Here is a 24,867-nt window from a genome sequence, read left to right on the forward strand (position 1 = left end):
ATGATACCAAACAACTGAATAACCAATATGACACCAGCGCCAACCAGCAGAGCAGATACAACCACCAGCCAGAAGAGCTGCCAGCCATAAACAGCCTGGGTGGCAGCAGCTGAATGTGGGCTCTGCAGAATCGACCTTCCTTCACCAGGTGTGAACACAGGGTGGGCTGCTTGGGTAGAAAGCACAGATGGGTGAAATCCAGGAAGAACCCCCACACAAAGAATACATAGTTTAATAACTCACAGAAGCATGTGACTAGTGCTCTTCAGTTTACAAAGTACTTTCACAAATATTGCTTGAGTTACTGAAAATATTACCTGGAACCTAGGACTGAATGTTGTCAATTTGTTTCAATTAAATGCATTTACAATGTGCAAACAGCGTTGCTGCAAGTGAGTAATGGGATAAGAAACAATCCCTACTCTAGGTATCTTACATTGTGCTAGAGGATTAGACAAGATACCATTGATTGCTGCATTGTCTAGATTTTTTCTACATGATAACTAAAAAGTATATGAATGTTTAATGTCTGTTATGGTCAGTAAATTGTAAGGGACTGGAATTAGACCCAGGTCAGCCTCCAAATTCAAGTGCTGTCCTGTTTATTTTGCTGCCTGAATTGCTGCCATTCTTTGTTTCTGAGTCTCCACTTGAAATACCCACAGTGACCAGCCTGGTGCCCCTTCCCAGCCCCTCTGGGACTGAGCACAGCAGTCATCTCCTCACTCCCTCACTCTCAGTTTCTCCATCCTTGTGAGTTCCTCTTTCTTCCCGGACTAAGAACGTACCCAAGTCTCCTTCATCCTTAGTTTTATTTTCTAAACCCACGCCTCCCCCAAACACACACTAAAATCTACCTTCTGCCATCACCACACACCTGAATCTGCCTCAGTAACTCAGATGTCTTGAACCATCCCACCCTAATATTAGACATAATTTATAAGAACTAATTACCAGGCCCTGCACATATGGTATCTCATTTACTCCTCAAACAAACCTTGTTAAGGTATTAGAATTTTTCATGTTTCCCAAATAAGGAAACTGAGGCTCAGAAAGGCTCTATGACCATGATGTGCTCAGAATAACACAGCCATCAAGCAGCAGAGCTGCATTGCAATCAAGGTGGGACTCACTGCCAAGTTCATGTATCTGCCACTTGGCTACAAGGCCATCATTCAGCCCCATTGACCCCTCTTTTCAGGGCTCTCAGGACACAAAACTAGAGACCCTAACAATAATAACAAAGCCTTCAAACATCTTTTGTTGGGGGGGAAAGGATAAGAAATGAGGGCAAACATCTACTAAGGGCTAGCCCTAGAACTCCTCTCCCTGAATTGTCTGACTTCATCAGAAAGGTTACTTAGCCTTGGTGAATGAAAGACTCCCTAAAGTCCACCAAACCAGACATGTGAAAGAAGGACAGGGTGAGTGGGCTTCGCTCAACTCATCTCTCCTTATGCTTCTCCCCTGTCTCCTCTACTCCAGGGGACATTTTCCTTTCTACAACTAATACAATCGAGTGCAGAAGGGCTGGTTTGGCCAGAGACCATACAGGATACCCATTTTTATTTTTAGATATGCCAATGTCGGGGGGTGGGATTCCCTGCACTTGCTATGTCCCTGTGTGTGGCTCCCCAGGTGTGCAGAAATTTTTTATTGAAAGGTGTCTGCGCATGGTGGCATTGTTGTCACATAGAGTGACCTTCATAAATGGCTTTGGGAAAGTCATTTGGAAAAGGGAATAACATGAGGTTGGTGTTGTTTTCTCCACCTTTATTAGTTTCTGCTCTGATTTCCTGTCAAAGTTGTGCAATTGCATGGAAATTTGTTCTGTGCTCCCACGTGATTCCCAAATGCAAACAATCATTTGTTGTCACTGACCCCAGTGTTGTAATGTACCAGCCTGAGATCTGTTTGGATAACCTAGCAGAGCTGTTTGTCCTTTGCTAATAGGGCAAATTGTGGGTGGCAGCAGGGATCCAAGCAGGCCCCTGAGGTGCTAGGAAGAGAAAGCACAGACACAGGAAACAAGAGGCTGAAGAGAGTCACCATCAGCATCCAAAGCAGCTCCTAATTGTTGGTGAAACTACCAGAGGGAGACTGTTAAATCATGAAGTTCATTGCCATCCTTCTCCTTTTCTCCAGACTGCTACCAAGTTTAACCCAGGAGTACCACACAGAGGAAATTGACTGCAATGATGAGGATGTATTTAAGGCTGTGGACTCAGCTCTTAAGAAATATAACAGTGGAAGCAAAAGTGGCAACCAGTTTGTGCTGTACCGCATAACTGAAGTCAACAAGACGGTGAGTGAGCTGTGTTCAGCCTTGAGATCGTTTTGGATTTGTGTGGTCACTTGGAACCTGAAACACACACACACATACATATGTGCACACACACAAATCACCAAAGAAGTGGTGATCAAAGGTAGGACCTCATAGCATTTACAAAAGACCAGTCCCACCTCTGGGCTGGGGTGGAGGGCAGGGTACAACTGGTCCTCATCCACCAAGATTTGCTTCCTGGGTGATCAGAGGAGGGGTGTCCTAGGGTGAAATGAAAGAAAGGTAGATGGAGTCACTTGAAAGGGACTACGCAGAGCTGGAGAATCCTTGAACTCAGACCTAGCAAGATTTCCTGGGTGACCAGACTCAGACTAAAAATACAAAGACCTCCAGACCTCTAATGAGGAGGGGGGTGACTAAGGGGTTGCATCTAACAAATACTATATAAACATCCTTATGCATAAAAAATTTAAAAAGTCAAAATCCCAGAAGCAGAAAACAGAATGGTGGTTGCCAGGGGCTGGGGGGGGGATGGAGTGGGGAGGCATTGGTCACAGGGACAGACTTTCAGTGATAGGATGATGACTGCTCCTGGGGGTCTGCCATACAGCTTGCTGGGTAGAGCTGATAATACTGTGTTGTGTACCTGAAATTTGCCAAAAAGCTGTACCTTGAGCGTTCTCAGCACACACAGGAAACAGGTAATTATGTGAGGTGATGATGTGTTAATTAACTTAGTGTGGTACTGATTTCACAATGTATATGTATGTCAAATCTTCTCATTTTGCATCTTAAATATATACAGTTTATTTGTGAATTATACCACAATAAAGCTAGGGTAATGAGGGGCAGTGAAGTACATCTAAGAGGAGTCACAAGCGAGATTCTCATGGTTCTGCTGCATTTGACAAAATATCTGCCAAAATGTTCCTATTGCTGAACACATAAAGGGTAATAGTAATATTCTATTTGGTTTTGAATATTATTTTAATTGCTGGTTGATACACTCAGGTTGAAGATAAATCCTGACAGGGTATGTGATTCCAAGAAATACAAACTTTCAGACCTGGAAGGGTGGCGTCTGTGGGTAGTGTGGGCAAAGAAAGACTCATCTGGGTGTGGGAGATGGGGGAATCTGGGCAGCTGTCCCTTCAGCCTTCTCCCAGGGACTCCATGGCCCAGTATATCCCTGTGTGGCTCTGGTCTGTTCTGGGTCACCTTCCCTCCACTGGAGCACAGCTCTGTACAACCCAGTCCTGCAAGCTCCACTCCAGCTCTAGTACCTGCTCCAGCTCCAATTTCAGGACCAGCTTCACACAGTCCCAGATGAGGCAGCAAGGTCCTTTAGGTCTATCATGAAAGATTTGCATTCAGATGAAAATTAGGAGAGATTGGACAAGGTAGAGGATAACGATTGTGTATCTATAATGGAGAGAGATGTAAATAGAGGAGACAACCCAATTCCAAGAGTTAGCTAAAGTGATGGCAGCAACAGTAAAAGCTGTTTTGCTTCTTCCCTCTATGTCATGAACCTCTGCCACCCTCGTTAAAAACCAACAAGAACCAGATTCTTGAACTGAAAAGTCCAGTAAAGCAAAGCAAATCAGATAAGCAAGTAAAGAATGGTGAACGGGACAAAGCATGCCTAGGTGAGCTGGTAGAGCTTCCCAGAAGGTGAATGACACTGGAGAAAGAAACATTGTACAGCAGTCATGAACCTCATAGAGAAAACTGGGCACTTTCATATCACTAATGCATTTGATTTTGACCTTTGTTGCTGGACAAATCAGCAGTCCATAAACTACAGAGTTACCTGGAAACATCTAGAGCATCCTGAGGGTACGTCGCCTGGATGCATCAAAAACTATTGTGGTTTTATGCTGTTGTGTGTGATTTTTTTTTCTTTATATGAAAACACTCAGAATGGTGTAACTAAAGGGGAAAACATAAAAATTAAGCAAACTTCAGCTTTATTTTTCCTTAAAGCCAATCATCATGTCTTGATAGAGGAAAGATTAAGCCCTGGCAGGCTTGGCTCAGTTGGTTCAGCGTTGTCCTGCAGGGAGAAAGATCAACAGTTGGATTTCTGGTCATTGCACATTCCTGGGTTGTGGGCTCAGTCCCCAGTTGGGGAGCTTGTGAGAAACAACCAATCAATGTTTCACGTACACATCAATGTTTCTCTCCCTCTCTTTCTCCCTACCTTCCTCTATCTCTAAAAAAATAAAATCTTTTTTTAAAAAACAGAAAGATTAAGCAAACCAGTCTCCGTAGACCACTCTTCTCTCAGTAGACCACTCTTCTCTTAGAACTTCTGGCCAACATGGAAGCATAGGTAGACACACTGTGCCTCCTCACACTTCCCAGGAAATCCCTGGGAAGAGTTAAGCTGGATAGCCTTGAAGACAAACAAATCAAATCCAACACAAGAAAACTTAAAGAATGTGCCTGGTATCACATATCTGTCTGTGGTGGTTAATCTTACAGGATGGATACATTTCAACACACTGCCTTATTACATACTTCATCTACTTATTATCACATACAGATATCCCAAGGTCATTGGGGGAGAGACACAGCAAGAATATAAGTATTTGTTCCTGTGGGAGCTCTCTTGCAGCACCTCTGCCATCTCATGCCCAGTGGTCTTACTCATATACTGCGTGACTCTCCACTACCTTTTTCCAACTCCTTAACTCCTGGCAGTCTGTGTTTTCCACCTTCTGTTTTCCATTCCAGAACACAGATGATGCGGGGACCAAATAAACACCCTGATTTTCCTCTATGGTCTTTTTCCTGAAAGTTGGGGCCCAGTCCTTGGCTGTATCCATTTAACGATCTTGGACCATGGTGAAGAAGCACCAAATAGGATCACGTGACATGCTGTCTAGACTTTGACAATCAACCTGTTGGACTTTTAGACAAAAGTGTATGTGTAAATGTCATGTGTCCAGCATTGTTGGGCAGTCATCAACATTCTGGTGTCTGTTTTACTGTTGTAATATTAGGTAAATATGAAGTAAAGGCATTCCACAGGACCCTTATTTTTAAAACGGAATTTTGGTTTTATTTTCTGAAGGAATGTAGAAATTCTCAATTTGGATATATTTACTAGTTAAGAATTTCAGCTTTCCTCCCATGCTAGTGAGTTATCCATCTTTACCATCAAACCTGCAATAAAAGATTTTGGTTTGTTCATATATGATCCACTTAGACACTTTTATTTTTGGAAAATTAAAATCTTTCTTTGGGGCACTTTGTTATTTATTCTGCCATAACAGGTTACATGTTAACTTATAGATTCAGTGTTTCAACACCTGTTTAGTCACTTGCTTATATTCCAAAAGGACTTCTTATATTGGTGAATATGAAGATGGTATGGAAGGGGGATATTTCTGTTCTTTGTGTATCCTATTTTGAAACTAGAAATCTGTTTTGTGGCATGCAGAAGAAAGCAAATTATTATTTTTTTAAGATTTTATTTATTTATTTTTAGGGAGGGAAGGGAGGGAGAGGGAGGGGGGGAGAGAGAGAGAGACAGAGAGACAGAGAGAGACAGAGAGAGAGAGAGAGAGAGAGGGAGAGAGAGAGAGAGAGAGAGAGAGAGAGGGAGGGAGGGAGGGAGGGAGAGAGAGAGAGAGAGAAACATCAGTGTGTGGTTGCTGGGGGTTATGGCCTGCAACCCAGGAATGTACCCTGGCTGGGAATCGAACCTGGGACACTTTGGTTCCCAGCCCGCGCTCAGTCCACTGAGCTACGCCAGCCAGGGCTTGAAAGCAAATTATTTTTGAAAAAAACAAAATCAAAGTTAAGAAAACAAAATACAAACTTTTAGTAGTTTGTTAAAATGAATTTCACTGTCTCTGTGATAGTTTGCTTTGGTGGAAGAAAAAAATCAGCCATTTGATGTGATGAGATGAAAGAAAAAAGCTCAGTGGGCACTTTTCTTTTTCTTTATTTTTAAAATATATTTTATTGATTATGCTATTACATTTCCCCCCTTCAGTCCCCTCCACCCTGCACACCCTCTCCCACCCACATTCCCCCCTTTACTTCATGTCCATGTGTCATAAGTTCTTAAGCTTCTACATTTCCCATACTATTCTTGCCCTCCCCCGTCTATTTTCTACCTACCATCTATGCTACTTATTCTCCATACCTTCCCCCCTTTCTCCTCCTCCCACTCCCCTGTTGCCAACCCTCCATGTGATCTCCATTTCAGTGGTTCTGTTCCTGTTCTAGTTGTTTGCTTAGTTTCTTTTGGTTTTGTTTTAGGTGTGGTTGTTAATAATAGTGAGTTTGCTGTCATTTTACTATACATGTTTTTAATCTTCTTTTTCTTAGATAAGTCCCTTTAACATTTCATATAGTAAGGCTTGGTGATGATGAACTCCTTTAACTTGACCTTATCTGAGAAGCACTTTATCTGCCCTTCCATTCTAAATGAAAGCTTTACTGGATAGTTGAGCCATTCTATTTACAAACTAATGTAATCATGTGAGGCCTAGTGCATTCAGCAACATTTAATGGTGTTATCTTCCTTGGCTGACATCTGTAGCAAATATGTTCTTTTTTTCTCAAATTTCCATAGAGTTACTCTTTATTTTGCTATCTATACCACTACCACCTATTGCTTCATCGAAATCTGAGAGCTGGAAGGAACCTCAGAGTTGACCTCATTTGATTCCATCATCTCCCAGATGCACATACTCTGAGGCAGGCAGGCTCTGAGAGAGCACTGCCCTGGGACTCAGGAGACCTCAGACCTGGGCTGGCTGGGCCTTTCCAAAGTGGGAGGCTGCCTAAGCTATTGTGGCCTGTCACTGGGGCTTCTTTGTCTCACCTGCAAAGTGAGGGACTGGACAATATCTCTTCTCAGGTCCCTTGCTGAGACCTGACCTTGCACATGAACACCCATCTAACTCAGAACCTTTGAACTTTAAAAGTTTAACTTATTCTTTTGTGATATGCTAGAAAAAAATAGAAAACAAAACAAAGCAAATAAAAATACTAAAATTACCCATACCTAATCACATCATCCAGTGACAACTTAACATTTTTTTCAAAAATGAAGGAAGTTCTCATTTTTGTGTGTGTTTGTTTTCTGATTGTGAAAGTAATATGTTTGTTTTCAAAAAATACAGACAATACAAGAATGTTAAAGAAGAGAGTAAGAGACAAACATTTTATTGCTTTGCTGCATAACTTTCCAGACTTTTAAAAGCATATACAATACTTTGTTCCTACTGGAATTGTTGGACATCATCCCACAAAGGGAAAGGTCACCAGTTTGTCCTCAGGTCAGGGCATATGGCTGGATTGCATGCTAGCCCCTCGTTGGGGTGATTGCCAGAAGCAACCAAGCAATGTCCCTCTCCTCTCTTTCTCACTCACCTCCCCTCTTTCTTAATATAAATGAATAAAACATTTAAAAATTAATTAAAAATAAATAATATAATATATAAATAAATTGGTTTCTATAAAAATAGGCTAATACTAAGGACACTACTTTGTGACTTAAATACATCTATTTATAAATATATTATGAACATTCTTCTATTTATAACTTTCCACATTTTTAATAAATGTTTAGATTTTATTGATTGAAATCAATATAAACTATTACATTTGCACCAATCCCACTCAAATAATTTGCTGTTGGGTCATTTGAATGAAACCTACATATCTTTGATTGCTTTTTTTTCAGGATGAAGAGAGGCCATTCTATTTCATCAAGTACCAGATCAAGGAGGGAGACTGTCCTGTTCAAAGTGACAAATCCTGGCAGGATTGTGACTACAAGGAAGCTGAGCAGGCTGTAAGTGGGGTGCTCCAGAGCCTCTAGTTTTCTCCGTGGGGACTGTGATTATTTCACCAGTGCTGGGGATGATAAGTGTTGTGAGCCTGTTTGTGGGGGTGCACATAAACCCTCAAGTGTTTAGAAAAGTGAAATGCTCTATGTCTGTGTTCTTGCCTAGAAAGGGCATGGAGAGGCCAGCCATTAAATGTGGAGAAAGCCCTCCCATGAGGAGGGGACTCTAATGACCAATTGAGACACATGGGCCAGGTCCCAGAGAGTGAACAGATTGATATTTGTGCTGAGGTCAAAGGCTTGTAAGGGATACCGTGGCTGCTTAGTTTGCACAGACCTGAGTTTGCATCCTGCTCTGCCTCCAACTGGCTGAGCACTCTGAACCCTTCCTTGGGCTCCCTTGTAAAGTGAAGGTAAAATTGACCTCACCTGTTTGTTGGAGGCTGCAAGGAGATCCACTATGGAAGGGCCTTATTTTAACAACAATGGCAATCTTATCCAAGTACCTAACATCTGTGTGTCACACCACAGCTGGTTGTTTGGCCTTAAGTGAGGGAGGCTGCAGACAGTATCTGCCAGAAAGCAAGCTACACTTTCCACAGTGCATGGACTCACCTCTTTAATGGCAAAAGACCTGCACCCTGTGTGCACTTGAATGCTGAAGTTGAAAAGTAAGTTAAGAGGAGAGTAGAGCCAGTTGATTCTAGGGCATTGTGTTCATCTTGGTGAAAGAGAAGTATCTCCAGAGCCCCAAACATAAAGCTCCCTAAAACCTCCACGTTTATACTGCCACTCCCCTCAATGCCTCATGAATATCAGTGGCTTATAAATAATAATGATTAGGTTACAAAAATATTCATTCTTGTGCCTCCAAACTCTATTAGAAAAAAATCTTGACAAGTGTTAGATAAAGGAAAGCCATACTCAGTAACAGTACCAGGTGCACTTCTCCAGGGAAAGATGAACAGAAATGGTCTCTTTTTTGTTTTTCTTTTCAGTTCTTTTCTTTTCTTTCTTTCTTTTTTCTCTCTCTTTTTTTTTTTTAGGCCACAGGAGAATGTACTGCGACAGTGCAGAAACGAGGAAATACGAAATTCACTGTGGCTACCCAGACCTGCCAGATTACACCAGGTAGCTGACATATCCAGTGGCCCTGCCCTGGGGGAATGAACCATTTCCCTGTGAGGCCAGGAGCATGACCTAGACAAAGCCCCTTTCTTTTTTTTCTTTCTTTTTTTAAAAAATTTTATTTTACTGGGAACCAAAGTGTCCCAGGTTTGATTCCCAGCCAGGGTACATTCCTGGGTTGCAGGCCATAACCCCCAGCAACCGCACATTGATCTCTATCTCTCTTTCTCTCTCCCACTCCCTCCCTACCCTCCCTAAAAATAAATAAATAAAATATTTTAAAATTTTTTTATTTTAATCATTGTTCAAGTACAGTTTTCTCCCTTTTACTCCCAATCCAGCCCAACCTCCCAACCCTCCCCACTTCCCTCCCATTACCACCCTCCCCCTAGTTTTTATCATGTGTCCTTTAAATTTGATCCCCTAAACCCTTCCCATTGTCCCCTGAAATTCCCTCTTCTCTCCCCTGTGGTCACTGTCAGCCTGTCCTCTATTTCAGTGTCTTTGGTTATATTTTGCTTGTTTCTTTGTTTTCTTGTTCAGATTCCTGTTAAAGGTGAGATCATATGGTATTTGTCTTTCACTTCCTGGCTTGTTTCGCTTAGCATAATGCTTTCCAGCTCCATCCAAGCTGTTGCAAAGGGTAGGAGCTCCTTCTTTCCTTCTGCTGCATAGAATTCCATTGTGTAAATGTACCATAGTTGTTCAATCCATTCATTTACTAATGGGCATCTAGGCAAGGGAGCAGAGTGGCTGCAGCAATGCCTTTGCAGTCTTGGTGGGGGTTTAGGGACTCAGGGTGGCAGAGTCCTGAGTTCCGGGCCAAGCTCCTGACAAAATCTCCTCCACACTAAACTGACCCTCTTCTTGGAGAGCAGTGCTGCATTAGGCCTGTGCAAGAACCCTGGGAAAGGACTAGAAAACATACCACTTGCCATCGATTGTAGGCAGCATGATAGAGTGAGAAGAGCCATGCTTTGAGGTCCAATCTGGCCTGAAATCTTTCAAGAGCTCTTAAACTTTCCAGTTTCCCTTCTCCTTATCTGTAAGAGGGGCTTGCTACAGGAAATTGTTGTAGACTGAACTAGAGGATAGGCCTGCAAGTACAATCATAATAATGCATTAAGAATAATCAGAATAAGAGTCATAATAGCTGATCTTTATTGAGCACTTATTGCCAGTCAGGGTTCTAATCACTTCACATGTTGACTTATTTAATCCTCACCAAAATCCTATGAGGCAAGTGTAAATATTCTCATTTTGCAGATGAGGAAACTGAGGCCCACCACAGTAAAGTGTCTTGCCCAAGATCCCACAGCTAGCACTTAGCAGAGTTGCTATATAGACCCTGTAGGAACGTGGCTGAGTGCCTGGGTGCAGAAGAATGGGCACATCTAGGTAATGTCAATCACAAAAGTAAACTCAGAACTGGCCTCCTGCAAGAGAGGGTTTCAGCGTACAAGGCTCCCAAACCGCATCATCCACATCACTCTTGACTGCCAGTGGAGGGGCAGTTATTCCGTCCTGGCTTCGTCGTCCATGTGGAACCCACAAAACCACATCCCTTGAGCTTCAGTTCTTGCAAGAAGTGGCATTCCAAGAAATACAGTCCAAATAGAAAAGACATCACAAGCAAATGAACAATTTTTGGAGTAGCTTTTTGTTACTCAGTTGAAGAACTCTAGCTCATAAGCAAATTTTCACATTATCCAGAGCACAGCCCTTATATACTATGAGGGGAAAAGGTCTTTGCCAAACTTCTAGGTCCACAATTACACTAGATCCACAATTCCTTACCTAAAAACTTTTTGGCTGAATATATTTTGACTTCAAAACTTAAAATCTTTATTTTAATATTTAAAAATTCTCCTGAAAATGAAGAGGCGTTCTGTCACCCAGAAAAACTAAATTTGCAGCAGCCCCTACTCTTCTCACCCTCAAAAGGCGGCTCCATCACTTCTCTGACCCCAGTCAGAGCTGCCCTTGAGGTCAGCAAACCAGCCTCTCTTCTCTTCTCCATCTTCCTGTCACCTCCTGGGATCCTCAGTCTTTTGTTCTCCTGTCAGCAATCCTCTCACCTTTCCTCTGTAATTCCCCTCCAGTTTTTTAACTTTGCCCACTAACCTGATGCAGCACAATGTCTGCAAGGGGAGCAGTGAGGAAAGCTGACTTGTGGAGTAAAAGCCAAGAGACAGTGGCAGGGGGGCGCTGTGCTGACCTGCTCCCAACTGAGGGGAAGTGTTGGAGAACACTGCTGGCCTCCTGATTCTGTTTGGCTGGAACACACTCAGGCAGCCATAGCTCCCAGTTGAAGAAGCTCAGGATGCCTTCACGACTTTCCCCTCTCTATAGCTTGTGCCTCTGCTGACCAGCGGGTTAAGGCTATCTGTTATAAACATGAATTGGTAACTTAATACAAACTCAGTCCTGTTTTAATATTTATCATTTTATTTAAAAACCCTTCAGTGGCACCCCACTGTTACTGCAGACCATTCTTCATTCACATCAGTGGGTCTGTGTATACCCTGAAATTATGTGGAGAACGCTGTGAGTACCCATATTTCCCTGGAGAGGGTGCCATGGCTTCCATCAGGTTCACCAAGGAGCCCATGACCCTTGCTTGGAACAGGGTGTAACCCCTGGCCTCCAGAGTGAGGCCCAGGCTCAGCAGCAGAGGACTCTCTCCACCAACTGACCACCCCTCAGTCACCACTGCCTGCTTCCTGCTTTAAGCTCTGGTAAAATGTGTAGACACCCTGTCCCACACGGCTGCCCCTGACTCATGCTGCTTTCTTGGGAGCCATTTGTACCTTCTTCTCGGGTGTCATACCTCAGCTGGCCTTGTCTGCTTTTCACCCTTCTTGGCTTGGGCCTTTTCTCCTCAGGAAAGTCTGTCCTGAATTCACTCTGGGCCCCTGTCTTTCCAAGCTCTCGCCAAAGTATAATGAAATATCCATCTGCAGTTCTGTCTCTCCCACTCGACTTTGCCCAACTCCTTCACCACAGTGACAATTACTAACAAATTTACATGTCCATGTAGTCTAGCTCAGCGCCTGGCACGTGACAGCAGGTGCAACACATGGACATGGTTCTTGAATTGAATTGACACAGAACGTATTACACCCTGCAACAGGCCTCAAGGAGCCTTAACATTGAAAAATAAATAATAATAGTGTGTAAAGGTTTACATTTTTAGAAGTTGATAAATTTAGGTATTACTTCCACAATTTACAATGACTCTTAAATACATTTAAAACAATTATGCACAATAGTATGCATATAAGATGTTCCTAAGTCAATGATAGGGTTTTTTTCCCCTCTGGCTAACTGAAAATCAGGAGTATGTCGTTTTTTTCTAATATATACTAGAATTTATTAGGAAATTTGTTTACTAAAGCCATTGAAGTTATCTTCCTTATTTAGGGTAATGTGTCTGAATGCAGATTTTGATTATTAACATTGCCCTTTTGCCTGCCCTTCTTTGTCAAGCCAGGGGCCCTGTGGTGACATCCCAGTATGACTGCTTCGGCTGTGTGCACCCCATCTCACCTGCCAGCCCGGACTTGAAACCCTTTCTGAGACACGCCATTGAATATTTTAACAACGACACTCACAGTTCCCACCTCTTTGCCCTGAAAGAAGTGAAACGGGCAGAGAAACAGGTTTGTTCTTTCAGTTTTTATTTTGCACAGAATTGTTAAAATTTATTAGATCTTTATCTTTAAGTCAAAATGATTCGGATACTGCAATTAGTAAAGGGGAAATGTAGGGCTAAAGAGACCCTTTGCTCTGAGATTGCTTTGAATAAATGGATAGTTAGCATTACATAGTGTTCTTAGAGATGATGAAATGAAAAGGTCTTTCTGGCTCTAAGGGATTTTTTTTCTTTTTAGTATTTATGTATGTATGTATTTATTTATTCACCTGAAGACTATCTTATGGATTTTAGAGCTAGAGGGTGTGAGGGGGAAGTAAATGGAGAGGGACAGAGACATCAATGTGAGAGAAAAACTTCAATTGGTTGCCTCTCCTATGTACCCCGACTGAGGACTGAACCCACAATCTATGTATTTGCCCTGACTGGGAATGGAACTCTCAGTCTTTCAGTTTATGGGATGACAATCCAAACAACGGAGTCACACCAGCCAAGGCTGGCCTTAAGATTTTAAGAAATACATCATCACCTAGCTATGTGAGTCAAACATGGCTCCAAAATATTAAATGGCACCTGAAAATGTTGGCACAGGTTTCTGTGTGCCTTCTAAAGTATAGTTTTCATATCACCAGAAAAAAACAAAGTAAATGCTTGTAAATCTGATCTTTCCATTGACTCTGTTCACTGAGTTTTTCTGGATCCCTTGTATTTCAGTGTGTAATTACAAGGGACTCACCCTGGTCAGGAACATTTCCTGTTTTTACTAGACCTGCAAACTTGCCTTCATGCAAAACACATGTTCTGCTCAATTATGTTTATATCCAGCTATCAGGGTAGGGCTAGGCCAGGTTAAAGCAGAAAAGAACTTATTGCCTGACAATCTGGGAACATGAGAACCTACCAGCAAAGACCACTGAAGCTCCAAGGTTTTCCTCAACCATCTAAAAGGGCATTATTAGTATTTCACATAATTCAATGGGACATCATTTTTCTGTTTCCTGGAAGAGGAAATATCGTTAGGGGTTAATTAAGGAAATAGAGTAATTCCACCTATATATTGCTTTTCATTTTCAGATGAGTAGGAGTGTGTGTGTATGCATGTGTGAGTTGAGGGGTGTGAGAGTCATAAAGTACTCAATATTTATTCAGTCAGACTTTTGCCTAGTAATAATAGTTTATAGCCCTAACTAGTGGGGCTCAGTAAGTTGAGCATCATCCCACAAACCAAAAGGTTGACAGTCTGATTCTTGGTCAGGGCACATGCCTGGGTTGCCAGCCACGTCCCCAGTTGGGGTTGTATGAGAGGCAACGAATTGGTGTTTCTCTCAAGCCTCAGTGTTTCTCTCCTTCTCTTTCTCCTTCCCTTCCTTTCTCTAAAAATAAATAAATAAATAAATAAATAAATAAATAAATAAATAATCTTAATAAAAAATAATAGTTTATATTTTTGTGTACTTGTGGTATGCCTGGCAGTATTCTAAGCTCCTCATAACACTGTGAATAATGTTTAAACTGCCCTTTAACTATTTAATTCAAAATTGTTTCAGATGGTGATTGGATGGAACTATAAAGTTACTTACTCAATTGAGCAAACTAATTGTTCCAAGGAGAATTTTCTATTCTTAACTCCAGACTGCAAGTTCCTTCTCAATGGTGTAAGTAGGCTAAAATCTAATCATAAAGTTATTAGCATTTGGTGTTCAGTATTTTTACAGGAGTGGGAATACTCAGCCATATAGGAAGACTTGGTCACTAAAATTTCAGATAACACTTGTGAATTCACAGTCACGTTCACCTTGTCACTGATCAAGCTGCCTTACCTACCCTACCTGGTCAAAAAATCCATACACCCTGCAGAAAGCATTTACAGATACAATCAGGGCCTGAGACAAAATGATGCCACTCCAAGTTTGTCTGTTCCTGTGCTCACACTTGCCTGTCACCCTCTCTTCCCCCTGTGCTCAACATCCTTCAGGTCCTCCTGAGCTCTACGCAGGGTAATCCCTGACTTCAGAATTGTCTCTGCCTGTTTTCTTACCTTCCCTCCTCCCTTCCTTTACTGCTAATAAACACATCCTGAACCTCTACCACTTTTTAGGATTGTACCTTGTTATCAGATCCAAAATTATGTTAAAAGAGTAGTTAGTGCCTGTTCAGACGACTAAGGCATGATGACCTCCCCAGGGATATGTGCATTGTAGCAGAAGGCTGTGCTGTAAGCAAGGGATCGCTGCAAGCCCTGCAGTCTGTGATTCTACTTCTAAAGTTTTACTTATATGGGAAGAAAATAAGAAATCCAGACAGTAAGATGTTCATTTCAGCATTAATACTAATAGGAAAATCTTGGAAATAACTTTTTTTTTCAATATTAGGGACTGTTTAAATAAATTACTGTGTATCCACAGAGTAGAACATTTGCAACCATTAAAATTTGTTTACAGATTTTTAGTGACTTAGTAAAATGGTTATAGTATGTTAAGTAAAACATACAAAAATAGAATTCAACACTATACACACAGATTCATTCAAATATATAAAGTAAATGCAAAGATTAAAAGTGATGCAGGGAGCATTTGAGATCTTGCTCCCCATCAATTGTTAGTTTGGCTCAAATAAGCTCTTAAAAGTTTTTTTAAGTGATGGGAAAAATATGCCAAAATATGAAACATAGTTAACTTTCAGCTGAAACCACAGGTGCCTTTTTTTGATTCTTTGAACTTTTTGGAACTCATTATTTAATATTTTCCAATGTTTCTAACCAAGCATGTATTTATTTCATAACTGGGGAAAATACTTAAGACTATTAAGAGAGTGAAAAGACAACCTAGAGAGTAGGAGAAATTATTTACATCATCTATCCAATAAGGATTTAATAGGAATAGTATACAAAGAAAAACCCCTACAACACAACAACAAAAGGACAATCAACCTAATTTTCAGGTGGGCAAAGGACTTAAACATAAATATTTCTCTATAGGAGACATACAGCCCTGGCCAGGTGGCTCATTTGGTTGGAGTGTAGTCCCATAAATCAAAAGGTTGCCAGTTTTATCCTGAGTTAGGGCACATACCTAGGTTGCAGGTTTGATCTCTGGTTGGGGCACCTATGGAAGGAAAATGATCAGTGTTTCTCTCTTCTCCTTCTCTTCATTTCTCTCTCTCTCTCTCTGTGCCTTCTTCTCTCTCTAAAATCAATAAACAGATCCTTGGGTGAGCATTAACAAAATAAAAAAAATTTCAATAAAGATAAATGACCAATAAGCATGTGAAAGAATGCAATGAGAGCAGTACAAAATTTATGTTACATATATTTTACCATAATACAAAAATAGTAAAAAGAAGGGAAAGAGAGAAACCCTCAAAACAATGTATGCTTTAGCTACTATTTAACTTTGTTAGTTTAAGTCTTCTATCAACATCTAAGTTTTTTAGTTAATCATTTGAGATTATGTAGGCTCAAATATTATCTAAATTGAATCTTTCTGCATTTATCTGTAAGGCCTCAACTTACTGGTTTTCTCTTTGCAGCACAGAGAGGTGCAAGGGCTGGTTGCAGTCACAAAGCCTATCAGATTTTGGGTATCACTTCTCTGAGCTTCCACTTCCTCATTTGTGAAAAGGGAGGAATAATAGCACCTGTCTCACAGCTGTGGTTACAATAATGAAAGGACATAAAATGTGAATGAACTATTGTGCCTGCAGTTGGTATGATTGAAGGCCTTGCTATTCAGCACTTGGTCCCTGAATCAGCAGCATCAGCATCACCAGGGAGCTTGTTGGAAAAGCAGAGTCTTGAATTGCACCCCAGGCCTACTGGAACCACATATTAACAAGATTCTCAGGTGATTCATTTGCACTTTAAGGTTGAAGAAGCACTGATTCAAGAGGTCTCCTAAGTAGTTCTCAGGCCATGCTGCATATTAGAATCACTTCTCCAGCTTAAAAATAACTATTCCTGGGCTCTTCCCCAGACATTGTCACTTAATTGGTCAGAGGTGGGTTTCTGGAGTCAGAATAAAAGCTTCTTGTGAATCAAATAGGCTGATAGAATTGAGAACCTCAGGGCTACTTCCAGCATCCTTCTCCCCATCCAAAATTAAGATATTGTAAATGTGGTATTTCTTTTATCTTTAACAGCTATGACACATTATATATATATATTCCCTTAACAGAAATAAAAATTGATAGAAAACTTCAAGGCAGTGTAAAAACTTGGAAAAAATAATGTGGAACCACATACTCAAATACTGAAAGATATCTAAGTGTATTTCCCTCTTATCTTTTTGTTTGTGTGTGGAGGTAGTGGGGGGTTGGGGAGAAATATAGATAATTTTTGGTGATTTTTTAACTGTTAATAGTTGTAATTATTTCACATACTACATTTTTTTCACCTAAGAATTTTTCTGTCATTAAATCTCTTGATAAACTTTCTTTTAAAATTTATTTTATTTTTAATGTTATTTTTTAACATTTTATTTTTTGTTATTACAGTTGTCCCAATTATGCCCTTTTGCCACCCTCCACCTAGCCTCCCCCCACTTATCATTATCATTATATCATTATCATTATATCATTAGATTCCACTTATAAGTGAGATGATACAGTATTTATCTTTCACTGACTCTCTTATTTCACTTAGCATAGTAGTCTTCAGGTCCATCTATGCTGTCACAAAAGGTAAGAATACATTCTTTTTTTACTGCTGCATAGCATGCCAACTGTGTAAATGTACCACAGCTTTTTGATCCACTCATCTACTCATGGGCACTTAGGCTGTTAGAAGATTTTGGTCATAGTAAATAATACTATTATGAACATAAGTATGCACATATTTTTTTGAATTGGTGTTTCAGGATTCTTAGGATAGATTCCCAGAAGTGGAATCACCAAGTCGAAAGACACTCTCATTTTTAATTTTTTTGAGGAAACTCTATACTGTTTTCCACAGTGGCTGCACCAATTTGCATTCCACCAATAGTGCACTAGGGTTCCTTTTTCTCTGCATCCTCCCCCACCATTTGCTGTTTGTTGATTTGTCAATGATGGCCATTTTGGCAGGTGTGAGGTGATATCTTATTGTGGTTTTTTATTTGCCTCTTTCTGATAGCTAATGATGTTGGGCATTTTTTCATATGTCTATTGGCCATCTATATGTCCTCCTTGGAGAAGTGTTATTCAGGTTCTTTGTTCATTTTTTAATTGGGTTGCTTGTCACCCTGGTGTTGAGTCATATAAGTCCTTTATAAATGTTGGAAATTAAACACTTACAGCTGTCTGGTTAAAATTTTGTCATTTTGTTTCTTTTCAAAGAACCAGTTCTTGGATTTATTGATCTTTCTCATTGATCTTTAGTCTCTATGTTATTTATTTCCACTCTGATCTTGATTATTCCTTCCTTCTATTCACTATAGGCTTTGTTTGTTGCCGTTTTCCCAGCTCTTTCAGGCATAGGGTTAATTTGTTTATTTTAGATTTTTCTTGCTTCTTGAGGTAAGCCTGTCATGCTATGAACTTCCCTCTCAAGGAACACAGCTTTCTCTGTGTCCCATAGTTTTGGGTTATTCTGTGTTTTTTTCATTTATTTCCAGGTAATTTTGTATTTCTTCCTTGATCTCATTGATAACCCATTCATTATTTAATAACTTGCTATTTAGCCTCCATGTGTTTGAATGTTTTGAGTTTTTTTCAGTTGAGGTTGATTTCTAGTATCATGCTATTGTGATCTGAGAAAGTGCTTGGTATGATTTCAGTTTTCTTGAATTTGTTGAGGCTTATTTTCTGTCCTAACATGTGGTCTATTTTTGAGAATGACTCATGTGCAATTAAGAATGTATATTCTGTTGTTTTGGGATGAAATCTTCTGGAATTATCAATGAAACTGATTTGATCTAGAGTGTCATTTAAGGTTGCTGTTTCCTTGCCGATTTTTTTGTCTGGAAGATCTATCTGTTGCTGACAGTGAGGTATTAAAATCCCCATACAGTCATAGTAGACTGTATTGCTGTCAATTTCTTTCTCAAAGTCCACTTAGATTTTCTGCTTATATTCAGGTGCTCCTATGTTTGGTATATATTTTTACAAGGGTTATATCCTCTTGTTGGATCATATTAGTATTATGTATTTACATAAGAGACCTTCTTTGTCTCTTGCTGTGGCCTTTGTTTTAAAGTCTATTTTGTCAGACATAAGTATTACTACTCTATTTTTTTGTCTCTATTTGCATGGTATATTTTTTTCCATTCCTTTATTTTAAGCCTGTGTTTATCTTTTGTTCTGAGGTGGGTCTCTTGTAGACAGCATATGTATGGGTCATGTTTTCTTATCCATTCATTTACCCTATGTCTTTTGATTGGAGCATTTAATCCATTTACATTTGAGGTTATTATTGATAGGTACTTATTCATTGCCACTTTTTTCTTGATACCTATGTTCCTTCCTCTCTCTCTGTTTCTCCTTATTCTTATAGCAATGCCTTTAACATCTCTTGCAGTGCTAGTTTGGTTGTAATTAACTCCTTTAGTCTTTGTGTGTGTGTCTAGGAAACTCTTTCTTTCACCCTCAATTTTAAATGATAGTCTTGCTCGACAGAGTAGTCTTGGTTGCAGGTCCTTGCTGACAGCATTATGGTGGCTCCCTTGTAAGTAACTAACTGTTTCTCTCTTCCTGCCTTTAATATTCCCTCTTTGTCTTTAAACTTTGCCATGTTAATTACGATGTGTCTTGGTGTGGGTCTTTTTGAGTCTATCTTGATTGGGACTCTTTGTGCTTCCTGAACTTGTGTGACTTTTCTTTTACTAGGTAAGGGAAGTTTTCTGTCATTATTTCTTCAAATAGGTATTCTATCCCTTGCTCTCTTTCTTCTCCTTCTGTTTCCCCTATGATACGGATATTGTTATGTTTCATGTTGCCCCAAATTTCCCTTAAACTATCCTCATTCTTTTTAAGTCTTTTCTCTTTTTGTTCCTCTGATAGGGTGTTTTTTATTCCTTGTCTTCCAAATTGCTAATTTGATATTCTGCTTCTTCTAGCTTGATTTTAATTCCTTCTAGTGTATTTTTCATTTTAGATATTGTATTCTTTACTCCCAACCAGTTCTTATTCATAGTTTCTATGTCCTTTTCCATACCTATGTAGTTACCATTAAGTTTCTTGTAGTTCTCATGAAGTTCCTTGAGCATCGTTGTAACTACTACTTTGAACTCTATGTTTGATACATTGCTTGCCTCAATTTCTTTAAGCTCTTTTTCTGGGGATTCCTCCTTTTTTTCCCCATTTTCAGGTTGTTTCTTTGTTTCTCTGTTTTAGCTGTCTCTTTATGTTTGTTCTATGTATTAGATAGATCTGTTTTGACTCCCAGTCTTTGTGAGGTGGACTTATATGTTATGAATCCTGTGTGACCTAGTGGTGTAGCCTCCTTGTTCTCCTGATCTAGATGCTCTAGAAATGGCCCTTGTGTGGGTTATGTGGGATCTACTGTTGTAATTGGGTCTTGATAGTTGTTGGCTGGTTTGTTGGTGGGATCTCCCCTTTGCCTGGTTGACTGAGAGACTCAGCCTTAGCCATGTCTTGCAAGCTATTGTACAGGTGCTGACAGAACAAAACAAAACAAATCTAAAAACAAAAACAAGCAAAAAGATCCCCCAAAACAGAAAAATCAACATCAAAAGAGCAAAGAATAAGAAAAGAACAAAGAGATATAGAATAGTAAAAAAAAAAAAAAGAATTCGAGAAGACCAAAGGAAAGAAAAATTATTATGAGTGAAATAAGAGAAACATTAAGATTAAAGAAAAGAAAGAGGAAAAGAGCAAGAAAAAATAAAAACGAAAGAATAAAAAATTTAAAAAGGTACAAGAAAATATAGAGTGATAAAAGGAGTCAATAAGAGATATAAAATAAAAAAGAAAAAATAGAAAATAAAAAATATTAAAATGGCTATAGAAAAGAAAAAGTAATGAAAATCGTGAAGAATAACACAGTTATTCTTTATTGGAATTCGTCTTAGCAGAGTGGAGTGCCTGCCTGCTGGGATCTGTCTTTGAATACAACCCCATTGTTTCCTGAAGCTGTTGCAATGCAGTGTCAGATGCTGTCAACGTTGGGCCCTTGACAACCTGACTGAAGCTACAAAGGATCCACAGTTTGTGGCTGCCTCCACCCAGCTTGACTATGCATAGGAGGGACCAACTTGCCCTGCAAGGCCAGCTATTAACAGCACAGGTCTCAGGGATGGGTCAGCAAACAACCCAAGGCATCATAGGATCCGCTTCTTCCTGCATCTGCATGCTGGTCTGCTGTCAGTCTTAGTCACTGAACCAACTAGTTCTGAAAGGGCTTTTGGTAGAATCAGGAAGATGGGACCCCCTGGACATCCACAGGGAGGGAGGTACCATTCAGACTTCAGGAAAGATGTTCTCCTGCCCCAGAACCACACATCTGAATCTGTCCCAGGTTATTTTCCTGAACTCAGTAGGGTGGAGCTCCTAGTAGGCAAGCAGGTGGAGCCTCTGAAGTCCAGAGTTTAGGTCCATCTGAAACCCCAAGGGTGTTTCTATTGCCTCTCCTGTGAGGGGGAAGTGCAAGTCCAGTTCCTAAGAAAGTGTAAGGAATGGCCACACCCCAAAGCTAGTCTCTGACATCCCCTGGGTCTGCCTATGTTGATTTCTACTCAGCAAGGCTTAAAATACAGGGTTGGGGGAAAAAACATATGCAGGGTGGGGCAAGCAGTATCCCACAGGGTGGGGTAATAGTTTTTCTCCAAGTTGGCTGCCCGGGGAAGCACTTGCTGTTCTCAAGAAAAATGGCTGCTGAAATATCTGGGGATGACCTGGCACAGGGATCCCAGCAACGCTTCCCCATGATTCTCCCCAATACCTCCTACTCCAGACTCTCCTCAGGTGACTCTAGTCCACATCACCCTCCCTTCAATGAACCCCAAGGTGAGTGGCTATGAATGAATAACCTGTGCTTTGGCCCCTTAATAAAACAAAAACAAAAAAGTGACTTTGTCTCCAGCAGGCCCCATCTCTCCCTGGTGGACAGAAACCCGAACACCCTTTACCACTGGATCCTATGTGGGTGGCTGATCCCAGCTCTTGCACTCTGTGCTTCAGAGCTCAGTTTAAGGTCCAGACTTCATTCCTCTCAGGGGGAAGCTGCAATAGCCACATTACCCCTCTGTAATCTGGGCCTGCTGCCCGTGGGAGCAGACAGTCACTGTGGTCACTATTGTGATCACACCCTTCTTACTGGTCTCGAGGTAGTTTTTGTCCATCATTCTTGGTAAACTTTCTTTTAAATAATTGTATAATTATTGTATAATTATTTAGATAATTTCTTTTTAATAATTGTATAATTATTTAAAAGATACCATAGATTATTTTTTTAATTACTTTTCTAAGTTAGACATTTGGGCTCTTTCCACTTTTTATTATAATTAATAACTCATCTAACATTCTTGAAAAAAAAGCTATTTCTGTATTTGTTGTATTTTCCTGTTTTCATGCATTTCTCCTAGGTATAAACTAATAATATACTTTTTTACCTCCTCTTTTCTGGTGCTTAATTTTTGTTCTGTGTCTTAATGAATTGGCCCAAATGTCCAGAGATATCTCATACAAATTTATGTTTTATTCTTGATTTTATTGGGAAAGACTCTTGAGTTTTGTTATTATTAATATTTGCTGTGGGCTCCAGGTAGACACTCATATCATTTTAAAGAAGCAGTCTTACATTCCTACTTTTAAAGAGGTTTGCTTTGTTTTTAGATAAGAAACATGTGTTAGTAGACTCAGAGACATAGAGAACAGACTGCTATCAGAGGGAAGGTGGGTTGCGGAGGTGGGTAAAAGAGATGAAGGGATTAAGCAAAACAAATGAACAAACAGAACCTCCTGGACACAGACAGCAGTTCCCAGGGGAAAAAGGGGATGGTGGAAAATAGAAGGTGGTAAAGGGGGCATAAACGGCGACAGAAGGAGACTTGCCTTGGCGTGGTGAACAAACAATAGAATATACAGATGATGTATTATAGAATCGTACACTTGAAAATCATATAATTTCCATAACCAATGTCACCCAAATACATTCAAAAGTATTTTTTTTAAGAAAAAACTTTGTGTTAGAATTTGTCAAATGCTCTTGATGTGTATCATTATATCATGTTATATATTTCTAATTTTATCTGTTATGATGTTTTGGCAACTTTCCTAATAGTAATCTCTACATTCTTAAAGTCTATTTGTTTAGTGTTAATTATTCCTTAAATACTCATTTGGATTTTATTTCTAGAGTATTTAAGAATTCTACATCTATGTTTGTAAGTGAAAAGGGTTTGATAGTTTTTTGGGTGTGTGTATGTGCATACATTGTTTTTTCAAGTTTTGCTATTCAGATTATAGTTTTATAGAATGGATTGGGTTGAGTTGAGGTGGATCCTGGTTGGCAGGATCTGTGTGTGTTGTGGGTGCTAGTGAACAAATACACACAGACTACAGGAGTCCTGTGGAGAAAAAAGAACAGTATGGCCACTCTCTGAGAGAGAGGGAGCGAGAGGGTGAGAGGGCCCCGGCCCCTGCCTGGACGGGCTTTTATTGCTTTTCTGGGTACATTACATGGAGGATGGTCCTCATTTACTATGCACAGGTTCACTGCAGGTTATTACCTTTTACAGATACACAAAGGAAAGAATGTTGCTAATTACTTCAAAGAGAAGGATGTTACAGATCAGGGGGGAAAGTGGTTGAACTGGTTATACAACATACTTGGGAGGTTTAGCTCAGATTAGGAAGTTACAGTGAGCACTTGCTGCCTCAATTCAAGGTGAGGGAGTTTTAGCAAAAGCAAGTCTCATAGCAGCCTAGGTACAATGCAGGCCTGATTCCCCATGGGAAAACTTCTCCAAGGGCATGGTCCTGTGTGCCGACTTGCTCCCCACTGATTTTCCACGTGAGTGCTGAGTTACATTTCCACGCCATGCAAAATGGTTCCCTACATTGAGTTACATGCAGTTGAGTTAGCTCTGACTCCTGGCAACCCTACAGATGAGTGGTGGCCACACTGTCCTGATCTCAACAGCTCTGCTGGGCGCCTGCAGGCCATTTCTGTGACTTCTTTCATGGAGTCAGTGAATGTCATATTTGGTCTTGGTCTTTTCCTGCTGTCTTCTATTTTTGAGCTCAGTCGTTTGCCACCATTTTCTGTATTCAGACACAGTTTATGTAGCATGAAACTATATGTTTCTTCAATTAAAAAAATCATTCATCTATAAAACGTCCGTGTTGTTTGGGGGTGAGAAGTGGAAGAGAAGTTGAGAATAATGACAGTGTTCTTCAGTTTTTCAGTAATTGGTCCTTTTTTTTTTTTTTTGGTGCCGAAACCCGGGAACAAGTAATTGGTCCATTTAAGGATTTTATTTTATTTTATATAATTTTATTTTTTCTATGAACACTTATTGCCCTATACCCTCTTCCACCTCCACCAACCTGACCTCTGCAATCATCACACTGTTGTCTTTTTGCACGAGCTTTTTCTCTTTTTGTCTTTTTTGCTCAATCTCTCTACCCCCTCAATCCCCTCCTCAGAGCTTGTTAGTTCAGTTTGTTCACCGGATTCCACATATGAGAGTAATCATTTGTGGAATCCAAAGAATTATATGAACCATATGGAATCCAGTGAATCATATGTACATCTCTGATTGGCTTATTTCTCTTAGCATAATGCTGTCCAGGTCCATTTATGTTGTTACAAAGGGTAAAATTCTCTTCTTTTTAAGACTGAGTAGCATTCCATTATATAAATGTACCACAGCTGTTTTATCCACTCATCTCCTGATGGACACTTGGGCTGCTTCCCAATCTTGGCTATTGTAAATAACACTGCGATGAACATAGGAGTGTGTGTGTGTATATATATATACATTTTAAAATAGTGTTTTGGGTTTCTTTAGATAAATTCCCAGAAGTGGAATCTCTGGGTCATAAAGCAATCCC

General features: G+C 40.1%; 1 protein-coding gene across 2 annotated transcripts in view; it reads left to right on the forward strand.

The window, feature by feature from the left end:
• The first annotated feature begins 1,900 nt into the window (after nt 1-1,900).
• The window catches only part of LOC123827144 (kininogen-1-like), a 36,184-nt gene continuing 13,217 nt past the window's right edge, over nt 1,901-24,867 (forward strand). The window contains exons 1-5 of one of the 2 annotated variants that reach the window (XM_045851515.1): nt 1,901-2,305; nt 7,992-8,102; nt 9,143-9,227; nt 12,714-12,886; nt 14,427-14,534. In XM_045851515.1, coding sequence (XP_045707471.1) covers nt 2,111-2,305; nt 7,992-8,102; nt 9,143-9,227; nt 12,714-12,886; nt 14,427-14,534 — 672 coding nt within the window. In that variant the 5' untranslated portion in view covers nt 1,901-2,110. The remainder of the gene's footprint in view (nt 2,306-7,991; nt 8,103-9,142; nt 9,228-12,713; nt 12,887-14,426; nt 14,535-24,867) is intronic. The other variant, XM_045851514.1, reaches the window with a different exon arrangement.

Source organism: Phyllostomus hastatus, unplaced genomic scaffold (genome assembly GCF_019186645.2).
Source record: "Phyllostomus hastatus isolate PE091 unplaced genomic scaffold, TTU_PhHast_1.1 phas_contig_86, whole genome shotgun sequence".
In the NCBI taxonomy this organism is placed as follows: domain Eukaryota; kingdom Metazoa; phylum Chordata; class Mammalia; order Chiroptera; family Phyllostomidae; genus Phyllostomus; species Phyllostomus hastatus.